The sequence below is a fragment of the Ambystoma mexicanum genome, chromosome 10, assembly GCF_040938575.1.
Source record: "Ambystoma mexicanum isolate Mex_15411 chromosome 10, UKY_AmexF1_1, whole genome shotgun sequence".
Taxonomy (NCBI): domain Eukaryota; kingdom Metazoa; phylum Chordata; class Amphibia; order Caudata; family Ambystomatidae; genus Ambystoma; species Ambystoma mexicanum.
The window spans coordinates 1586635517-1586657338 of NC_090932.1; the positions used below are offsets into that span (position 1 = coordinate 1586635517).

At 46.7% G+C, this 21822-nt stretch overlaps 1 protein-coding gene across 7 annotated transcripts in view; it reads left to right on the plus strand.

The window, feature by feature from the left end:
- IGLL1 (immunoglobulin lambda like polypeptide 1) overlaps positions 1 to 21822 on the plus strand; it is a 1070724-nt gene that overhangs the window by 834521 nt on the left and 214381 nt on the right. Inside the window, exons 1-2 of one of the 7 annotated variants that reach the window (XM_069619926.1) lie at positions 11218 to 11278; positions 11374 to 11695. The exons of the other annotated variants lie outside the window; for them this stretch is intronic. Coding sequence (XP_069476027.1) covers positions 11233 to 11278; positions 11374 to 11695 — 368 coding nt within the window. The 5' untranslated portion in view covers positions 11218 to 11232. Of the gene's footprint in view, positions 1 to 11217; positions 11279 to 11373; positions 11696 to 21822 lie in introns of those variants that run through there. 7 annotated transcript variants of the gene reach the window in all.

Consider the following 21822-nt stretch of genomic DNA (forward strand, 5'->3'; position numbering starts at 1 on the left):
GGAAGTATGGAGTTGTGTACAGAAATGATACTGTGCGATGCAGAGGGTCACTATGTGATTGGTGTTGGCGTTTTTGAAGAAATCATAGTCGCCAATAGGTGCCACTGAGGGGGTGTGCAAAAAATGGAGTGCAAAGGATACAAGTATTGTGTCAGCTTAATTGGGGCATGGCCCTAGCTGTACCTGGGAAGCGCACATGCCACATCATGGCCTTGTGAGCGTGTAGCCTTCGCAAATTGAACCATGGGGATTCTCCAATGAGAATTGGAGGGTGTGGTTCACCAGAGGTGGCAGTGCCATATTTACTGAAAGTTGGAGGCAGTGAGTTTGGCAGAGATGGACAGACGGCGAGTGCTTATAGTCAGTGATTGCTTTGCAAATATGTGGCCTCTCTTGGTACAGTAGATGTGGGTTCCATGTGTTAAAATCGCGGCAGAAATGGCTGTTTACACAACAAATCGTGGCAAAAAGGCTGTGGTTTTGCCGCCGCAATCCATGTAAAGGATGCAGGGGACACCCCCGCGACTCCCAGACCCATTATACAATTTAAGGGGAGCCGCGGAAACCCCTGCAACCCCCGCTTCCCTTAAATGGTATAATGGGGTACACCTTAACCGGGTCAAACCACTGCATTTTTGCTGCGATTTTTTGTAAAGGCAACATTTTTGCTGCAATTTTATTACTGCATACCTAGATGTGGTGGTGGTGCATTTCGGAGGAGTACTTTTGGGGCACATGCTGTGTTCATGTTTGCTTGGTAATTTACAGAAGTTGATGACAGCTGTGATGCAACTATTTCCTACTGCAAAGGTGATTTTCTCCTCGCTGACACCAAGGGGAAAATGGGAGCAGGCTGGTGTATGTTGTCCATAAGCGAAGGTCACGAGATGCTGGACAAACAGTTACATGTGCGACTTCATGTGCAGGGCTGGGATGTTCTGCACCAACTACGAAATCATTAATATACAGAAGGAATTCCAGTGGTTTCAAGGAAATGGCATTTTTTTTACTTTAATTGGCAATGCTTTTGTGTTTGCCACTCTGCACGAAGCGTTGGAGAGAATCCTGTAGACATGTAAGATAATCGTTCATCTTCGGTCATGAAAAATGTTACGAGGAGAAGCAAACAGACAGTGAGCAAAAGAGAGAAAAACAAAAAGACAAATGTATGGATGCACGTACATTACAAAAACACGATAAAGAAAAAAAAATAAGTATTTTTAGAGACAAACCTAAAGACACAATCCCAACCCCTGTGTTGCAGTTCCACCCAAAACAACCCATAAACTCCCTCCCCCTCCACTTTGTAGCACGGTACTGGTGCGGATTACACAGGATTTTGAGGAATAGACTGTTTTTACGATGACAGCTACAGCATTGACCCTTTAGAGGCTGAGGCAGTGGGCAAGGTGGTTGTTGGGTGTGGTGTGTACCTAAACACTGACAGAAGATGTGTTTGTACAGTTCAATGTAGGAGGCTATTGTGCCGGCATGCAAGATTAGGGGCACGCATCCTGTTTGTGTGCATGCACTGCAGGCAGTTGCTTACAGTTTCTAATATATATTCCTTGCTCCTTTTGTTGGGATGACTTTTCCAACATTTGTAGTGCATGTGTTACAATGGCAAGTCCATATTGTGCAGTGTACAAGGTATGTGGCAGGGCTAATGTTGTCACGCATGCAGCGTGTGCATTTTATAATGTGATGTGCTAGGGTATTTTGTGACATTTGTGGCGCGCCTATGTGCAAGTGTATGAAGGCGCACAGAGGAAAGGGAGGCGGAACGGAAGCCGCACAGACACATTGGGCCTCATTATAAGTTTGCCGGTCCGGGTACAACAGTACCGGTAAGCTTGCCGGTACCGTTGTATCTGGACCGGCAAACTGTGAGTTGTGCTTGCGGGTGCCTTTCATTCAGCCAGGACTGACCTGGCAGAATGAAAGGCACCCGCGAGCCCAGCATGCCTGTAGCACCGGCACCGTTATTAACGGTGCCGATGCTACACGCATCCCCATTCCCATTGAGCCCTATGGGGCATCATTGAGGACATCACTGATGACATCACATGTCTGCCTCCCCCTTTTTTGTTCACTGACATAAGTAGGCCAGATCCTTTTGTTCACTACTAGTCAGGAATTAACAAATGAAAATAGTCTATTTTTGTGTAGAACCCCCTTCTCATACGTTGTTGCACTACTTTACTCAGGGTTCACTCACATGATGTGACACACATATACATATAGGGGAATTAGAAAGCGTACAACACACCAAATATTTCTGTGTCAGAAGGTAATCAGTTACATTATGAACACTTTCTGGAAATACTGGCCTTAGTTTGCCTACTGTAATTTCCCTTTGTATGGTCATATTTGTATGCATTGTGCAGTCTTAATGTTTTCTGTGCAGTAGTGCAATTATGAACTTAGTAAGGGAATGGTACCGACCTCTTACAAGTTTCACAGTACCCAAAAAATGTAAAACAAAAGCATTCATGATGTTACTATGTAACATGTGAAGAATTGTACTATGACGCTTGTATGGGGCACAGTGCACCCAATGGCTACATGTTCACATGAGTTGGTTCATGTACTGCAAGGAAGTTTGTCATACGATGGTGTGTATAGCAATGTGTTGCTGACTGCACTACTTATTTAATGATAGTTATTAAAGGATGTTTGATCATTTTTTGGCCCCATCACAATAACCATCACTTGAGGAGGCTTGCTATGAAGGAAGACTAAATGCACATGTGATGTCATCAGTGATGTCCTGAATGTGATTTGTGATGTCATCTTTGATGTAATCGGTGCTAGTTCTTGCAGTGCACACTGATGGTGCGACTTATGGTTGCTTAGCCTACCATAACTGACAAATATTGTATATGTATAAATAGGAAAGTCCATTTGAGCCAAGTCACACGTTGTACTACTCCACGTTGTAGCCATTGCTGGAAGTTCAACTCCACTTCTGAGCCACAACAGGAAGGCATTGTGGGTATGCAAACTAGCTATCTGTCCCTCTCTCAATCTCTTTCTCTCTCTCTCTCTCTCTCTTGCTATGTATATATATATGAAAAAGTTAAAGAGACGTTATGGTTAAGTTGCACTAATAAAAACCTATGAAATTCAGTAAAAAAAACGTTGTTAAAAGGACGTTATGGTTACAAGTAAAATCAAAAACCCCCTGAAATTCGCAAGTTATGGTAAGCTAAGCAACCATAACTCACGCCACCACCGTGCACTGCTAAGACTAACACCCAGGACATCAAAGATGACATCACAAATATCATTGATATAATAAAATTGCAAAATTACATGCAGTTTCATTGAGTGGTGCAGGAATAGGTACAGATGTCCTAGGACATCTGAAGTGTCCGCGAACACCACAGGACTGCCCCAGGACATCCAGAGTGTTCGCAGACTTTCGGGGGGGTGAAACAACCCGTTTTTTGGCTTCTAATGGCCATATCCTATCCAATCCTCACCCCCTCCCACATCCCCAGAGATTGTTTGTCAAGTTTGACAAGTGAAATACTGCTTTTTAAAAAAAAAGTATTCACTGCGCTGTTCGTGGACCGCAAAAAAAGTCTGCAAATCCAAGATGGCGGGCGTTTCAGGGAACCAGACGCATTTCACCTTTTCTCACCATCCAATCGCTGGGCGCGTCCTGGTGACCGCGGACTACGCAAAAGTCTGCACATTTTTCTGGCCAATCAGAGGCCAGTCTGCAGACAGTGCAGTCAATCAGAGGCCAGTCCGCGGACCGAACAGGGAGCGGACATAGATATCACAATTTTTTTTGCTTTACATTTTGGTCATTTAAAAATAAACTACTTGACAGATTTACACCAAATAAAGAAAAGCACGCTTTCGGGACCAAGCCGCCGCTCCTGCTGCAAATTTGGTGTAAATCCGTCCAGCGGTTTGAGCTGTAGGCGTGAGCAAAGTTTTGGGAAAAAAATCAATTTTGGGACCCCCCCTATAACTTTTCCCCCTCTGGACCAAACCTCACCAAACTTTGCAAAGAAATGCAGAGTGGGCCTTATACTTTGTTTGCAAAGTCTGGTGAGGATTTGTTCAGGGGGAGCAAAGTTATAAGCCACCCAAAAAGTGCTCTTCCTATGGAAACAGAAAGTTAACCATAACTACACAGCCACTACCGTGGCAGTGTAATATATTACATGGCCTGCGATACCGGCCATGAAGTTATGGTTTAGTAGTTTATTTCATTCGAACAGCACTTTTTGGGTGGCTTATAACTTTGCTCCCCCTGGATGAATCCTCACCAACCTTTGCAGAAAAAATATATGGCACACTCTGAATTGGATTGCAAAATTTGGTGAGGTTTCGTAAAGGGGAGCAACATTAGAGGAGGGTCCTAAACTATTGTAAAGGCTTACACATGTGGTGCTACTTCACTACTGTACACAAAGGCTTGCAACCAGATGTTACATGTACATAGAAATGTTTTAGTAAAGTGCATCGATTTTGTGAAGTGGGGGCTAAGTTATATGACTATTGTATGTATATACATTTGACACTTTTGAAAAAGTACAACATGGGTCCCATTCCAGCAAACTTGTGTTAGGAGCATTGGCAAGAACCTTAAAGTATGGTTTGCAAATGTGGCCGTGTTTCATTTTTTCTCTAGTGTCATAATGTAGGTACAAACAATAGTGATATACGTTTGGTGACTGAGGTGTAGCCTGCGGCCATGGGCAGTGGCCATATTGTATGAGTGGTGGCATAAGGTCATGATCCATATAATCTGGCTACTGCCCATGACCACGATGGACAACACATGGGGTTAAAGTGCTTATGTTCACCTAGGACTGGCTTTCTGGTAAAGTTAGTGGAAAATGGCATCGGTTTGAAAGGGAAAAAAAATATGCTTGTGGTAATATGGTCATACGGTTCTCTGTTCGCCTTCTGCAGGCTGCCATGGAAAGTGAAGAGGGGCCCTGTATGGAACCCAGCCTTCCCTTTCCATGGTAGCCATTTTGAAAAAAGGATTTTCCTTCCAAAACCGGGATGTCACAGGCGCCCCGGTGTTGGAAAGAAAATCCTTTTTTTAACAACCCGGGTTCCCGCTTTCGGAACCGGGGGTGCTAATCGCCTTCTACTCCCTGTGCAGGGGCCGGAATGGGGGGACAATGGTCCGGAGACCTCCTTATCCACCCGCGCTTTCCTTGGGCGTATAATTTGGGCTGCCGGGCTGGTATGTATTGTTGAAGTCCCTGGAACGGGGGGTGAACGGCACAATATTCCCATTAGCATAACACAAAATGCTAAAGGAAATGTTGTAAAATATTATTGCGTCTATCTACTTTACTGAGAAATGTAAAGTACATGGAGTCTGTAGGTATTTTTTAGTTCTACTTTTTAGCTGTGGAAGGTGGTTCCTACAGGAATGTTTCTTTTCTTGTTTTTTGATGTATTTTTTTTTTTGCCAGCACAGCTTACTACGAAAGGTTGAGAAGGGAAAAAAGAAACAATGCACCAAGCACTACTATGGAGGGGCAGGTGGACAGGGGAAGATGCTGCACATGTGTTACTTCTAAGGTAGCGGCCAGTGTTTCTCATGCTCTTTGATTACCGCCTGAAAAGCACTTCAAAATTGCTTCCCTGTTGTCTTGTAGTATATGCAGAGGACTCTTGCCTTCATAAAATATGGACCATTAGCGTCTTTTATTGCTTGCAATTTAGCTCGTGGCAATTTGTGTCACATAGAAGTAGACTGCGTGGTTACATTATTGGTTGACGAAGATGAGGTGGAGGAAGATAGGCTCGTACTTGTTAAGAAAGGAACAACATTTGTGAGAGCTTTGCGCTCATTGGATTTGGCGTGGCAGCACATGGAGGTAGTCCCCTAGGAGTACTGTCCGGGGAGTCTGCGACTGAGTGGAAAGTTGCACTCAGTGCATTTCACTTTGGCAGCTTTAGGCTTTGCTACATTTCCCACCATTGGTAAAGAACTGCCATGGCCATGATTATCTCTGGGTGCTAGAGGTAGCCACTTCATCTACCTCATCCGCTTGGTCCTCTTTAATGTCTTTGGAAGTACTGTGCTTTTTTGTTGTGATTCCTACATCAGCTGGTGATGGTTGTGACTCTTGGGGAGGAGGGATGGCAATAGCTGATGCCATTGTTAAGATAAATAGCAGTTTTCCAAAAGTTCTTCCAAGTATGTACTGTGTAGTACATTGTCACTGCATAATGAGTAAGAATAGGTGTAGGTGCTGTTCAAGGGAAATGTTGATGTTGGACATTCCTACATCAGTAGAAAATGCAGTTCTGAACTGTCTGTGAAGCACGGATCTCATTGCGAACATCAGACACGTTCTCAGATACATCATCATGCCGTGCTCCAGCGTTTGGTCACGTGGCATTGTCCGGAAGGTTTGCTTTGTGGTGAAGTCAGATGTTTGTGGACTTCTACAGATGCAAAATCAGTTGCAAAAGTTGGAAAACATGTATAGAAGTGTTAAAAATGATGCTACAAGGTGGGAAATGGCAGAGCTTTAAGGTAAACTTTGTAAATTGGACACTAATATTGCTACTTTGGGTAGGGGGTAGGTATGATATTAGAAAGTTGTTGGAAAATAGCATGCACTGGTGAAAACCCATGATATTTACTGAAAAAACTTTGTTAAACGGACGTTATGATTAAGTTGCACTAATAAAAACCTATGCAATTCAATTCAAAAACTTTATTAAAGGGACATTATGGTGAAGTTGCACTAATAAAAACCTATGCAATTCAATGAAAAAACTTAGTTAAAGGGACGTTATGGTTAAGTTGCACTAATAAAAACCTATGCAATTCAATGAAAAAACTTTGTTAAAGGGACGTTATGGTTAAGTTGCACTAATAAAAACCTATGGAATTAATTTAAAAAATGTTGCTACAAGGACTTTATAGTTACAATTAAAAACGAAAAACCTCAAAAATTCACGAGTTTTGGTAAGCTAAGCAAACATAAAACGCGCCACCAACGTCCACTGCTAAGAGTAACACCCTGGACATCAAAGATGGCATCAAAAATGTCATTGATAACATCACTGATGACATCACACGTGTCATTATTTTTTATGAAAAGTCCCTAGAAGGGGTTGTGTTTATATTGTTGGTAACAAGATGTCAGGGGTCATCAGGAGACCTATCATGAACTACTTAATGTATTAAATAATGTACTCATCTAAAAAGATTGTATTGGAGTGTTGTTGTTAATACAGGAACCTAATAATATATAAACAAAGGGAAAGATTGCAGCATGCACCCTAGAAGTACAATATTTATAATCTTGTAATATTGAATAGTACAATAATGAATGCTACCTTATCAGAGTTTTGAGTAATGTTGCACATGTAATTAGCTAACAATTCAAAACTTACTACACTTGTGCTAGTACAAACAATACATATGAAGAACCACAATGGATACAAATCAGAAGCACATAGAGGGAAACTAAAGTAAGGAAGAAAGAAACAGCATCATCAGAAAACGTTAATAACATCAGTAACTTCATGTATACAAATGAATTGTGTTTGAGGCCTGCTTATTTCCCCATGTATATGCCCCATGAGCTGAGACCAAACCCTACGGAAAGTACTTTATGAACATGTGACAAGGTTAACATCTAGTTATAGAGCACCTTTTCAATTTTAATATTCTGACTGTCAGTGAACAAAACCACCTGGCCTAGATAGGTCAGTAAACAAAAACAAGTGGCCCGGATATGTGATGTCAACAGTGATGTCATCAATGATATTTGTGATGTCATCTTTGATGTCCTGGGTGTTAGTCTTAGTAATGCACTGTGGTGGCGTGAATTATGGTTGCTTAGCTTTCCATAACTCGCAAATTTTTGAGTATTTTCGTTTTTACTTTTAAACATAACGTTTTTTCTGTTCATTTCATAGGTTTTTATTAGTGCAACTTCACCATAATGTCCCTTTATGAAAGTTTTTTTATTGAATTGCATAGGTTTTTATTAGTGCAACTTAACCATAACATCCCTTTAACAAAGTGTTTTCATTGAATATATTTATATATATACATACCTTCTTGCTCCATTACACAATAAATAGACCCACCTAGCTTATAGGGATTTTGTGATGGCTTTTTAAAAAATACTATGGAATCGGGTGCTTTTTAAAAAAGCTGCAAAATCCTCAATTTTGCAAAAACAACATCACAATTAGATGTTTTTGCAAAAACCACCACCACAAACCCAGCAGTTTTTAAGAAAATGGACACTAAAAAAGCAACTGAATTAAAAAAAAAAAGGAATGATGGACCACGGAAGCAACTCACAAGGGAGCCAATGACCAGAGGGCTGATGAACCAGATAAGCAGAGAATAGAGACCTGCCAAGGACAAGAAGAGAGACTGACCACAGTAGAGTGACTCACCAGGAAGTCAACGACCAGACCACATCTATCTCCCCATGTCATCTGCCAATTCCCCAGTCAGTGCCCCTTCTCCACCCATGTTACCAGTCCCTGTTCCCTGTGTTACCTCCCTTCTCACCACTTCTCCCCCATGTCCCAGCTTCTATCTCCCACACAAGTGTTACCTGCATCCCCTTCCCCCTTCTCCAGCCTATTCTTCTATTATAAGATGCCTCTGCTCCCCTATGTTACCTCCCTTCTCCCCCTTGTACCGTGTCATCTACCACTTCCCCCTTTTCACTAGCTTTTACCCCCACCCATGTCATCAGCCCTTCTCCCCCATGGCATCTGCCCACTGCCCAATGTCACCAGACACTTCTTACCCGTGCCCCTTCACCTCCTGTTACCTACCCCTTCTTTTTCTGCCACATGCCCCTTCTCACCATGTCATCTGCCATGTCATCTCCATATGTTCTGCTCCTTTTCTCCCGTGTCACCAGCATTTCCCCCAAGAGTTTCACCAGCCCATCTCCCCATGTCATCTACCCATTCCTCTGTTTCACCAACCCCTTCTCCCCTCCCTTCTCTCCATGTAATTTGCCCCTTTCCCAGTGTCACCAGACTTTCCTCCACCAGTTTCACCAGCCCATCTCCCCATGTCATCTGTCGCTGCCCCTTCTCCATCCATTTTACCTCTCCATTTTCCCAACGTCTCCTCCCTTTGCCCCACCTATGTCTTGAGCCCTTCTCCCTGCTGTCTTCTCAGCAGAGAGGTGTTTGTATTTTGTAAAATGTTGGATAGAGACCCATTTACAAAATAGGGCAAAATTATCTCCTCCCTTCCTTGATATGGTGCAATATTCTGTTCTTATCCTAAAAATTATTCTACTGATAAATCTGATTCACATTGCTGTTTTGCCCGCCTTGTATGTTTTGAAAAGGAGCATTAATAATTTCTGTAGCACACCCACAAACACAATTGTTTCTTGCTGTATGCGTTATAAGGTTTATGCAGCACTTCTCTGCATGCATGGAGGATTTTTGTGATGAATATGTTATGTTTTATGTTAATTATTTAAGCCAATGCTGCTCATTTTATAGCGCTGTGAAGAGTAAAAGCTGGAGTTGCAATGCTTTGATTAAGCACAGTTCATTTCAGGCTGCACCCTGACTCCTGCTCATATCTATTACCCACTGAGCTGTTGCACCCTTTTTAACTTATTGCCATGTGGCCCATATTAAAATGTTCTTAATTAGGCCGTAGAAAGCTCTGGTTGTGATTCATAAAGTCTATTTGTGGTAACAGGCAAAAGTGAAGCGACCTACATTCAATACGATTTTGTAACACTGGGCACACAGAATATCTGACCTAGTAAAATGAAAGATGTCAAATGTGTTGCACTGTAGTGTGCAGCGATGAGTGAGCCATGCAGCCCCACATTTGATATTCAACTGTTCACTAGTATAGCACATGTGCATGGCAGATAGGAGGCACACGGTAACATTTGAATGATTAATTTGTTAAATAAAGGCAAAGGTTGCAACAAAATGTCAAAACTACAAATTGGCAAAAGGACAGCAAATGTCTATGTGTGTGTGATGGGTAAAGGGACAGGAGGATGGCAAGCGAGTATCTTTTATACTCAGTGTTTCATAAATCAATATGCATGCAGCAATGATAGCCATTGGGTCAATGCGCCTACCGCTGAGATCTATGTTTAAACTGCTCGGCCACAGGTTCCAATCCCCTCAAGTTTCATCCTTCCAAGGTCAGGTTGGAGTGATGTCTCGTCATATGTGGTCATATGCAAATTAAGGGGCCTCGCAATTAATTGGCTGCACCTGTCCCCACAATTCCTAGGGCCGGCCTTGGTGAATGGTACATCATGGGCAGAGTGTCTCTCTGCATTCAGGTATTCATCCTATTGCTTTTCATTCTGCATTGCAGCGCTGCACGTCACAGAAAGGAGGCGGGCCTTCATGCCTTATTCAAAGGTGACATTCCAACAACTTCAGGTGTCTGAAATCTGCAGTGTGTTGCTTCTATTATTATTAATCATTGTTTGCTCTTTTCACTTTTGAAAACAGGCAGCCAGCATATTTTTGTGCATAGCTGTAATAAAGATGGACAGTTTAGAAAACAATTAACTTTTTTCACTTTCAAACAAGGAGGCAACTTTCTAAATGTGTATACATGTACAGTTTACCTTTTCTTTCACAAATAAACGAACCATCTGGTGAGACCATTTGTCTGGACTTTGCTCTATAATGCATATGGACTATCAAAATGAATAGCCCAACAGTGGCACTTAGCATGAAGAGTTTGAATTTTCTAACATGAAAGGGAACTTTCTACTGTGACCCATTTCCCATTAATTGCTGCCCACTGGGTAGCCCTTATCTGACAACAGAGTTGTGCATCACAGATCCAAGGGTAACACCAGAGAATTAAGATGCAATTGACAGCCTGGCAGAGGGACACACACCTCAAAACCCCAGGTGCCTGTTTGGCTGCTAGGCCCCTGACTTCTGACTCTTGAAACTCAGACTGCTGACCCAACAGAGAGATACAATCCAGATGTAGAGTCTGTAAAACTGACACAACTCTTAAAATAGGTCAGTCTGGAGTAAACCCGGAAGTGTGGAAACTCTAGGTATAGGATTAAAGGTTGTGAGGGGGACAGACTACAGCCCTAGCCCATCCACCTCCTCTGAGCACATTTGCATAATGAGGGCTGCTCCCCTCCCTGCAGTTGTTTAAGTATCTCTGGGGGACGGGGGGATGTCACCCAGAGATCTCTCTGCATCAGAAATCAGTGCTCTGCTGCACCCTGCACCATGTCCTGGGTGACTACCCTCCTCGTGCTCTGTGCACTCTCTGCCAGTAAGGGCTGATAGTTCTATCTCGCTTTCATAGCATTTAAAAATCGAATGGTTACGATTATGCTTCATGATGCATTCTGTGTTTCTGTTTTGTAGGTTCCAGGTCCCAGGCTCAGCCTATGCTGACGCAGCCGCCCTCAGTGTCAGTGACCCCAGGGCAGAATGCCAGACTGCCCTGTGTCATGGGCAGTGGGTTCAGTGTCAGTGGCTATTACATCTACTGGTACCAGCAGAAACCCGGGAGCCCCCCCAGGTACCTGCTAAATTACTTTTCTAGCTTAAGCAGACCTTCTGGAACGCCGGCTAGATTCTCAGTCTCCAAAGACCCCTCCAGTAACACCTACCACCTGCTCATCACGGGGTCTCTGGGGGAGGACGACGCTAATTATTACTGTCAAGTCAAGCACAGCAACGATGCATCACGGTGACGCAGAGCGATAGGGAAGTGAGATAAAAACCTGTTAGGCAGAATTATACGCAGGACCCTTTGGAACACCACACACAATTAAGACTACAAGTGACAGTACAAATTCACCTTTGCTACAAGCGTGTACTACACAGTAAAGTGATAGCGATGGCTGAGCAGCCAGACTTATCTCAAGAGCAAGTGAGCAGTATCAATAGTTACACAAAGGACAGCAATTACTATGATTCAAACAAACACTGACTCAAGGTTTCTGAGTAAAAGAATATACATTTATTTACACATCAGTTGTATAACATCTCCCTAAAGTGAAGCAGTTGACAAATCACACTCTTAGTACACCACACCACTCCCAATAGATTCTGGACAAGTTAAGCTCAACAATGAAGTGTGAGCAAAATGGCACTACAACAATTTAAAAAGGGAGTGAAAGACAATGTTAGATACAAATTGAGCAGCACCAACAGGTAAGTAAGCAGGGCAATCTAGAAAGAGGAACTACAATGATGGAATCAAACCAAAAAGGCTTAGGGTCAAAGTCAATAGGACAAAAGTCTTTTGCGCAAGATCACACAGTTCAGGGTAGCTCGCGGTTAAGTCTTTGTCAAGAGTTCCGGACGAAGTTGGTCGGTAGAAAAGTTAGTTTAAAGAGTAGCGAAGGACAAGCCCTCGGATTGGCGAAAGGTTTCACACACCTTCACCGTGGCTGGACAAAAAGGAACAACCGGATTTGCACAGTACCTTTAAATGGAGAAGAAGATGTAGCTGAAGCAAACGTTACTGGCAGGTCCTGCAGGCTCATGGTTCCTGAAGCGACTGTCGGACTGACATGAAGCAGGAAGACTGGAGGGTCCTGCACTGCCCACGGAAGAAACCAGCAGCAGAGCAAAGCAACAAATAAAAGGTGCGCTCCTTAAAACCCAAGCAGGGTCCAACCTTCCTGGCTATCCGGTTCACTGTAGCTCTGTACAGCAAATTCGACCAGAGGAGGGAGTCCTGGCTTGCAGTTTGCGCAAACTGGTTGGTCCCACTAGCTCAGGTGAAGAAGATTCCTGGTAGTTCTTCTCTGTCGTTGGAGTCTGAAGATTCAGACCTGCATCAGGGCTTCACCGGGCAGTTCAGTCGTTGTAGGGGTCCTCTTCTTTCGTTCCAGTGGCGACTCTGCCTTTCCAATCCCAGAAACCTGCTTTTTATGCATTTTTCCCTGATTCACACAGCCTGCTGTCAATCACACAGCAGGTTGGCTGTCCTGGCGGGACAATCACCTAGCCAATCAAACAGGAGTGCGACTTGGGTTACCAAGGGAACCAATGGCAGAGGTCCTAAAACCCCTCCTTCACATACTGCCTACCCAGACTTTCAGGTGCCTAAGGAGGGCTTCTGCGGAGAAGCCCGCGAAAAGACGGTGAACAAAGGAACCAAACCTGGATTGGCGCGCGGAGTAAAACACGAGAAAGACATTTTCAAAAGAAATGGCAAATAAACCCAGCTGGAACTGTATAAAAACGGATATGGTCCAGCGGGTTTAAGTTCGAGGCTACCAAGATAGCCTAAAACAATACTAAGGTTATTTAAGATAACCGCGGTAGTAAAAATAGCGTAGTTACCATTGCCACCAGCCAAGTCTTGATGAAAAGGGATCGAAACAATGCTCCAAGAGAAACAGACAAAAAGGGATGAGTATTAACCCTTTCCAGTACTCTATGTAAGATAGTTTGCACTGGCTCTGTGGGATTTTTAAAGAGACTAATAAAGTCAATGGCAACTTTACATGTTCTGGGAGACAGTAGACAGTCCCAGAAAATGGAGTTTGAGTTGGGAAGTCTAAAAGACAACCCCGTGTCACTGCACTGAAGGTGCTGTGTAACACACAGTAAAACGATGATGCCTATGGAGTAGATGAGGCTCCACAGTCTATGAACACAAGAATGTTAAAACACACACAGCAAAACACATGTGGGAAAAAAGGCTCACACTCTTACCAGGTGAAAAATAAATCCTAGAAATCCAGCAAAGCTGCTGAGGGACTCAGTAGGTAAGGGAAATTAGCCATTCTGGAGAATTCTCCCTAACAAATCCTTAGCCACAGACAGGACAATAACATGCCAGAAACACATTCTCTCGAGGGTCCAAAGTTAGTGCAAGACATAGTCACATTCCTTGGCACTCCTTCACCTGAGGGCAGTGCAATGGTACACACTGGCCCTCCCACCTCCCCATTTAACGTGGCATTGTCCCAGATCACCCAAAGACCACCATGAATAAAAGGACTGTAAAGCTGGCCATGCCAGTGCATGGGCTGTACTGTGTAAAATCACTCCTAAAAATCCACGATTCAGTAGAGCCACAACTTGGGGGTCCCTTCTGTCGATCAAAAGTAAGACCCATTAGCTGACAGAGTCCTCTTAAAAGATGCATGTGCCAGGTAATGCCTCTTATCACTCACAAGATCCAGCCCAGATCAAAAGAGATCTAAAAAAAAGTTCAGTTCTACCCAGGCCAGCCATGAACAACTGCAGCATTAATGCATGGACCCAAACCTTCTTCCATCAGGACAGTGAAGAAATGGGGAGAACTGAGTATGAGACACTCACCAACCCTCAACAATGACCTCATTATAGTAGCATATTAAGATGTAATAAGGTTGTATTTCCGCCCTCCCACACTGGCACCCCATCATTGGGGTCCATGGGGAGCATGTCCTGCCAAAATTATGATTGAGAACTAAAGGCTGAAAATAGCAAGGAGAAAAATGTGTGATGGGGGCTTATAACTTACATCAGTAACAGGGGCGAGGGAGCCAGCCAATCAAGTTGCTCTGATCGATGGGCTAAATCCCACGGTCCAAGACCACATTCCGAGCAACATAAAGGCTGTTCTCACTCGCCCTGCCATCTTTCCCCACTCCTCTTCTCTCCAGTCACTGCTCCCTAACCTGACCACCTTCTTACTCCACGTACCTGCTTCCTTGGGCTGTGCAGCGCCGCTGCACCACGTCCCGGGTTACCATCGTAGGTACGTTGTTGTTGGAATGAATGGGATTCCGTGAGAGTGGGTCCCATTATTTAAAACAAAATCCTTACTCTAAGCATCATAGATTAAAAACCCAGGGTATTAATATCAGTAACAACCAATCCAGAGTGCCAGATCAAGTGGTAACGGTGCCGGGGCCCATTGTTGAGACCCTTGCTTAGCTCATCCTGTAAATCGCGCCACAGGCCATTATCACCCGATCCGGCCAGTCGGATCAGTTTTATGTCCCTACGCCAGTGGTGCTGGCAGGGAATGGAATGCTTGCAGGCCGCGCCAGAGTGTCAGCGTGGCACTGATCGGGAGTTAAATAAGGCACGTCATGCTGTGCTTTTGTTCTGCTCTGCTCTGCCGGCTTCCAGCCGGCGGGCCCTTAACTGCGCCTCATGTCATCGCGTTAGCGTGATGTGAGGCAGATACAACATTCCTCCTTTATTTTAAATAAACACAACTTTAACAATAACTGTGAACAAACATGGGGGTCCCCCTGCATACTCTAGTCCACTGCAGGCAGGGCAGACACTTTTTGCTTCCAACACAGCACATCCCCAAAGCGTCGTTGTGGTCTTACCACTCATAGTCTCACAGGATTGCTGGGGCTTTGGGTGCAGCCCTAAAACTATATCTATGGAGCCGCAGGACGGCATTGTTTCTGATTCACCTCCCCCATCCTGCTCACCTTCTCTCTGGTCGGGCGCATCTTGTCCGTCTGATGTCTCACCTGCACAGCCTCCTCCGGTATCCTCCTCTTCGACCAATGGTGCCTTATGGTGCTGTACAGAGTCATCCCCTGCTTGTGGTTGGTCACTTCCATCCACCCACATCTCCTTGGCACCTTCTTGAACCAGGATGCGTTTCTCATGATGGTTTGCTGTCCTTTGCTTGCCGTCCCTTCAGTCTTTATTACTTTCTACTGTAGGTGGTCATACCTCGAATCTAGTTTATGCTTCGTGGGGTTCCACAACACCAACACTGTGTCACCTGCCATGTGTCGGGCTTCCGTGGTGTTCCTCTTGATACTCATGTACTCATTGGCCGCAACGCTTTTGCTGTGAGTCCGTCCACTGTCGATGTCATCCACACCCTTTGTCATACACAAACCAGTCCCGCCACCAGGCGCCTTCTCAGATACACCAGCACACACAGTTACTGTCCCCGGGTTGCAGCCCACCTCCCGGGACAACTCCTTACCTAGGGTGCGAGGGAGTTGCCATAGTCAACGAGGACGGGCAGCGCGGAGAGTCCGACCCGGTTTGCTGCCTCGCTTCCATTGGCAACTCCCATGGAGGCTACGATCGGGTTGGAACACCCGATTGCGGTTACTTCCTGGTTCCGCGGTGCTCTCCCGATCACGTGCCCAGAGTTCCGCTCACGTGATCGGGAGCCGGCACGCATAAAGCCGGGAAGTTCGGGTTCACTCACCGCTTCACAGCTGTTCTACGACTCTGTTCGGCAATTGCAGCATTCACGTTGATACTACGGATTTGGACCTTGGCTTACGAAACACGGACTGGCTTGCTGACTCCTCGGATCTTGTCGATCGGATATTGGTACTTTGGACACTCGGCTTTTGCTTAACGGATTGCTTTCGGATTGCCCTTTCTTGACTCTACGATCTTCGGCCACTGGCGCTACGTGGTAAACTCAAGTGCCTACCAAGTTACAGCCAGGTTACAGGTGCAGCCGGCTACTATCACCTGGGACACGGCTGACTCGGCTGTCCGGATCTACGGCGCTCCCCCGCACCAGGCCCAACACCCCATTATCATCCCGGTTGGGTTTAGGTAAGAGATTCTTACACGCTTCTGCATATCACAGTACTGTGTTTGCCTGTGCTAACCTTACCTTCCATTTAACAGCCTCCGGGGTCCAGGACGTCATCAGATCCGGCGAAGAAACATAAACACCTGTGGCCTCAAAGCTCGCACAGGGAGTTTATTTACTCATCCCTGTGGGTGATTTGTGGACAGAGGTCCATTACTCTCCACTACGCGGCAAGTTACGACAGACTGTGAAGCCGTTGCGTCGTGGAGAGTATGGAACCAGAGGACCCCGTGGCTGCCTTGGTACAGGCACTCACATTACTAAGAGCAGATCTGGTTGCCGCTACTGCTACAATACACCAGAGGTTAGATTTGATTCAGAGCACACAACATCCCTTGCCCGCTGATGCGGAGTTCGGGGAGGCTGCTGCTGCAGCGCAACCCCCAGCTGTCCAGCCGATTATACCTCAGCCTCCTACTGCTCCTGCAGCACCTCAGGTTCCGATACTCATGTCCACGCCTTTTCCCTTGGCTGCTCCAGAAAGGTTCCACGGTGACCCTAAAAAATTTCGCACATTTGTAAACCAGTGTAAACTGCATTTCCTCTGTAGACCTCAGGCTTTCCCTAACGCCACCACTAAAGCGGCGTTCACCTTGTCCCACCTGGCCGGCACCGCGGCAGAATGGGCCAACCCTTTGCTGGAGAACGACAACCCCGTCCTATACGATTTTGAACTACTAGTCACAGAATTGTCCCGTGTGTTCGACACGCGTCACAAAGCCCAGTCTCGGGACCTCGAGCTGTTAGATCTGACTCAAGGGAGGAGTTCTCTCCTTGAATACATTGCTCGTTTTAATCAACTAGTCGCTGAGACATCTTGGCCTGAACCAAAGAGGGCGGTCGTTTTCTATAGGGGGCTTAATAACACCATGAAGGATGCTATGGCCGTGGTTCCATCTTTGCCCACTACCCACACTGAGTTAGTGGACCTCGCATTACAAATTGACGCAAGACGTTCCGAACGTCGGTCTGAAACAGGAATCCCCATTTCACCCTCCTCTTCCTCTGGTACAGGCATCGAACCCATGCAAATAGGTGGTATTCGCAGTCCCATCACGCCATCAGAAAGGGAACGCAGAAGAACCGACCATGCCTGTTTTTACTGTGGTCTAATTGGCCATTTTGTAAAATCCTGTCCCAGACGCCCTAAACTCAAGAATCCGGTTTTTCCGAACGCTCGACCCTAGATCCGGGGGCTGGATCGAACAATACTTCCATTTCCCCGGATAGGAACCCCGCTTTTGGCAGGATCAGGCCAGTGTTGGTACAGGCCATGCTTAACCCTACACCCGACATATCCCATGTCGTCTCGATTTACATCGATTCAGGCGCCACGGGCAATTATATCGATATAACTTTGGCCAGATCCTTAAACCTACCTCTGATCACCAAGCAACACCCTGAGCCAGTACAAGCAGTGGATGGTACAGCACTGATATCAGGCCCTATCAAGCAACAAACCGCCCCCATCACCCTCACTATACAAAACACGCATCAGGAAATCATCACATTTGATCTGATTACGATGCCACAGTTCGGAATCATCCTGGGTCTTCCTTGGTTACATCTACATAACCCCTTGATTGACTGGAAGTCGGGGCAGGTCCATTTTGAATCTGAGACGTGCCAGAATTTTTGTCTCACCGCACCTGACGACGCAGAATCACCCCCACGGGCCCTAGGGGGCATAGCACAGCTCACACTGCAAGAGGATATCCCTATGGCTCTCGAGCCTCATGTAGTGGGAGCTGTTGCCGTTGGTTTCCCTACTGATTACAGCGATTTCCATGAGGTATTCGGCAAGGGTTCCTCGGAGGTGCTCCCACCACACCGATCCTATGACTGCCCCATTGACCTAATTCCTGATTCCGTGATTCCCTCAGGCCGCATCTACTCCTTATCTCCATCAGAAGAACAAGCGTTGAAGGATTATATCCAAGTCGCATTGAAGGTCGGTCATATACGTCCCTCCACCTCTCCGGCTGCTAGCCCCATATTCTTTGTCCCAAAAAAGGAGGGCGATCTGCGTCCTTGTGTGGACTACCGCCGACTTAATTCCATCACCATAAAAAATCGATACCCAATACCATTGATCACTCCCTTACTGGACAGGTTAAGCCATGCTACCATTTTCACAAAACTCGATCTCCGCGGGGCCTATAACCTGGTTAGAATCCGCTCCGGAGACGAGTGGAAGACGGCTTTCTGTACACGTTACGGATTATTCGAATACGTGGTCATGCCCTTCGGGCTTTGTAATGCCCCTGCTACCTTCCAACGTTTCATGAACGAAGTTTTTCATGATTTGTTGGACGTATGCGTGGCAGTATACCTTGACGACATCCTCATATACTCGCAGGACGTAAAAGAACATATAGTGCACGTCCGCGAAGTGCTGTCCCGTCTCCGCCAACACTCACTCTACGCCAAACCCGAGAAGTGCCAGTTTCACACTGAAAGCGTTGAATTCCTGGGATTCCACATTACACCTGGGGGTTTGGCCATGAACCAGTCCAAAGTCCGTGCGGTTTTGGACTGGCCAAAACCCAACAGTCTCAAGTCCTTGCAATCATTCCTTGGGTTCTCGAATTTCTATAGGCGTTTCATCCAGGACTTCTCGTCTCTGGTAGCTCCCCTCACTGCTCTAACCAGCCCCAAATCGCCTTTTGTCTGGTTGGTTGATCACCAGGCGGCTTTTGACGCACTGAAAACTGCATTCACTACTGCCCCTGTCCTGAAACATCCCGACCCGGAACTCCCCTTTATTGTGGAGGCCGATGCGTCCTCTTTCGCTCTCGGGGCAGTCCTGTCCCAACGTTGCCATCATTCAGGTCATTTGCATCCGCTGGCATTTCATTCCCGGAAATTCTCTGTTACGGAACTACATTACACCGTCACGGAGAAAGAACTGCTCGCCATCAAAGATGCTTTCTTGGTCTGGCGGCACCATCTGTTGGGGGCGAAGCACACAGTCATGGTGTTCACCGACCACCGCAATCTCCAGGATCTGGCCTCGCTCAAGTGCATCAATAGTCGGCAGGTGCGGTGGCACTTATTCTTTGCGGCCTTTGACTTCCAGATCAAACACCGTTCCGGTCTGTCCCATGGGAAGGCGGACGCATTATCTCGCTCTCCGGGTGGGGTATCCTTACCTGTGTTCCCAGAAAACCTGTTAAACCAACATGTTATTTGCCTTTGCACCCCACCTTTGTCTCTGCTGGACTCGCTTCGCACATGGGTTTCACTACATCCCGATCAGGTCACCGAGTGGGATCCGGTGTTTCATGAAGGGTTGCCCTATATCCAAGACAGGTTGTGGTTGCCTTCGACCGACACTCGCAATCTTGCTCTGAAATGGTCCCACGATAGCGCCATCAATGGCCATCCGGGACAGAAACGCACGTTGGACATTCTCAGGCGTTGGTGTTGGTGGCCCTCCATGAAACGCGACGTAGAAGGGTATGTTAACACCTGTGCTATATATGCCCAGTGTAAGCATCGTAGGGGGCGTCCAGTGGGGCTCCTACTTCCGTTGCCTGTACCCCCCAGGCCCTGGCACACGGTTTCCATGGATTTCGTAACTGACCTACCCCGGACAAAGGGATTCGACACCATATGGGTGGTGGTCGATTCATTTTCCAAAATGGCTCGCTTCATTCCTTGTTCTGGCATCCCTTCTGCCCCAGCTTTGGCCGGTCTCTTCTTTAAATCGGTCTTTTGTTTCTTTGGGTTGCCCACGATTATTGTTTCGGATAGGGGACCCCAATTCACTTCTCGGTTCTGGTGGGCTCTCACGGCTCTCCTGGGTATAGATTCCCGCTTTTCCTCCGCTTACCACCCGGAGACGGACGGCCAGACTGAGAGGGTGAACCAGGCCATGGAACAATATTTGCGTTGTTTGATTTTACAACACCAGCAATCCTGGCTGGGCTTGCTGCATCTTGCTGAGTTTTCGTATAATAATTCCACACATTCCTCCACTGGCTCTTCCCCCTTTTATGTTTTGTATGGCCAGCACCCACGCACCTTACCTATCCCGGACCTAGCACCCTCTGTCAACCCAGCTGCTGTCGCCTGTGCCCGCGACTTGTCGGCTGTTCAAGCTCGGACCCTTACTCATCTTCAGGAGGCCCGGGAGTCCATGAAAGCCGCGGCGGATCAAAGGAGGGCGGTGGCACCTTCCTATGTTGTGGGGGATAGGGTTTGGCTCTCTTCTCGTCACCTTAGGCTGTCTGGTTGTCGCAAACTTTTACCCCGTTTTGTGGGCCCGTATAAAATCACTGCTGTGATCAACCCTGTAGCCTATCGCCTCTCAGTCCCTGCTTCCTGGCGCATCCACCCCGTATTCCACACCTCATTGTTGAAACCCTGTCCGGCCCCTACTCGTCTCCGGTCTACGCCTGACCCGGTGGCGGTGGGTGACTCCGTGGAATATGAAGTTTCTGCTATTTTGGGTTCTCGCTTTATCAGGGGCGGGCTTCAGTATCTTGTTGACTGGGTGGGTTTTGGCCCCGAGGAGCGCTGTTGGGTTCCTGCTAGGGACGTCCATGCCCCGAGGCTTGTTTCACATTTTCACCGGGATCACCCTTCCTGCCCACGTGGTCGTGGGCCGTTGAGGGGGGGCTCTGTCATACACAAACCAGTCCCGCCAACAGGCGCCTTCTCAGATACACCAGCACACACAGTTACTGTCCCCGTGTTGCAGCCCACCTCCCGGGACAACTCCTTACCTAGGGTGCGAGGGAGTCGCCATAGTCAACGAGGACGGGCAGCGCGGAGAGTCCGACCCGGGTGCTGCCTCGCTTCCATTGGCAACTCCCATGGAGGCTACGATCGGGTTGGAACACCCGATTGCGGTTACTTCCTGGTTCCGCGGTGCTCTCCCGATCACGTGCCCAGAGTTCCGCTCACGTGATCGGGAGCCGGCACGCATAAAGCCGGGAAGTTCGGGTTCACTCACCGCTTCACAGCTGTTCTACGGCTCTGTTCGGCAATTGCAGCATTCACGTTGATACTACGGATTTGGACCTTGGCTTACGAAACACGGACTGGCTTGCTGACTCCTCGGATCTTGTCGATCGGATATTGGTACTTTGGACACTCGGCTTTTGCTTAACGGATTGCTTTCGGATTGCCCTTTCTTGACTCTACGATCTTCGGCCACTGGCGCTACGTGGTAAACTCAAGTGCCTACCAAGTTACAGCCAGGTTACAGGTGCAGCCGGCTACTATCACCTGGGACACGGCTGACTCGGCTGTCCGGATCT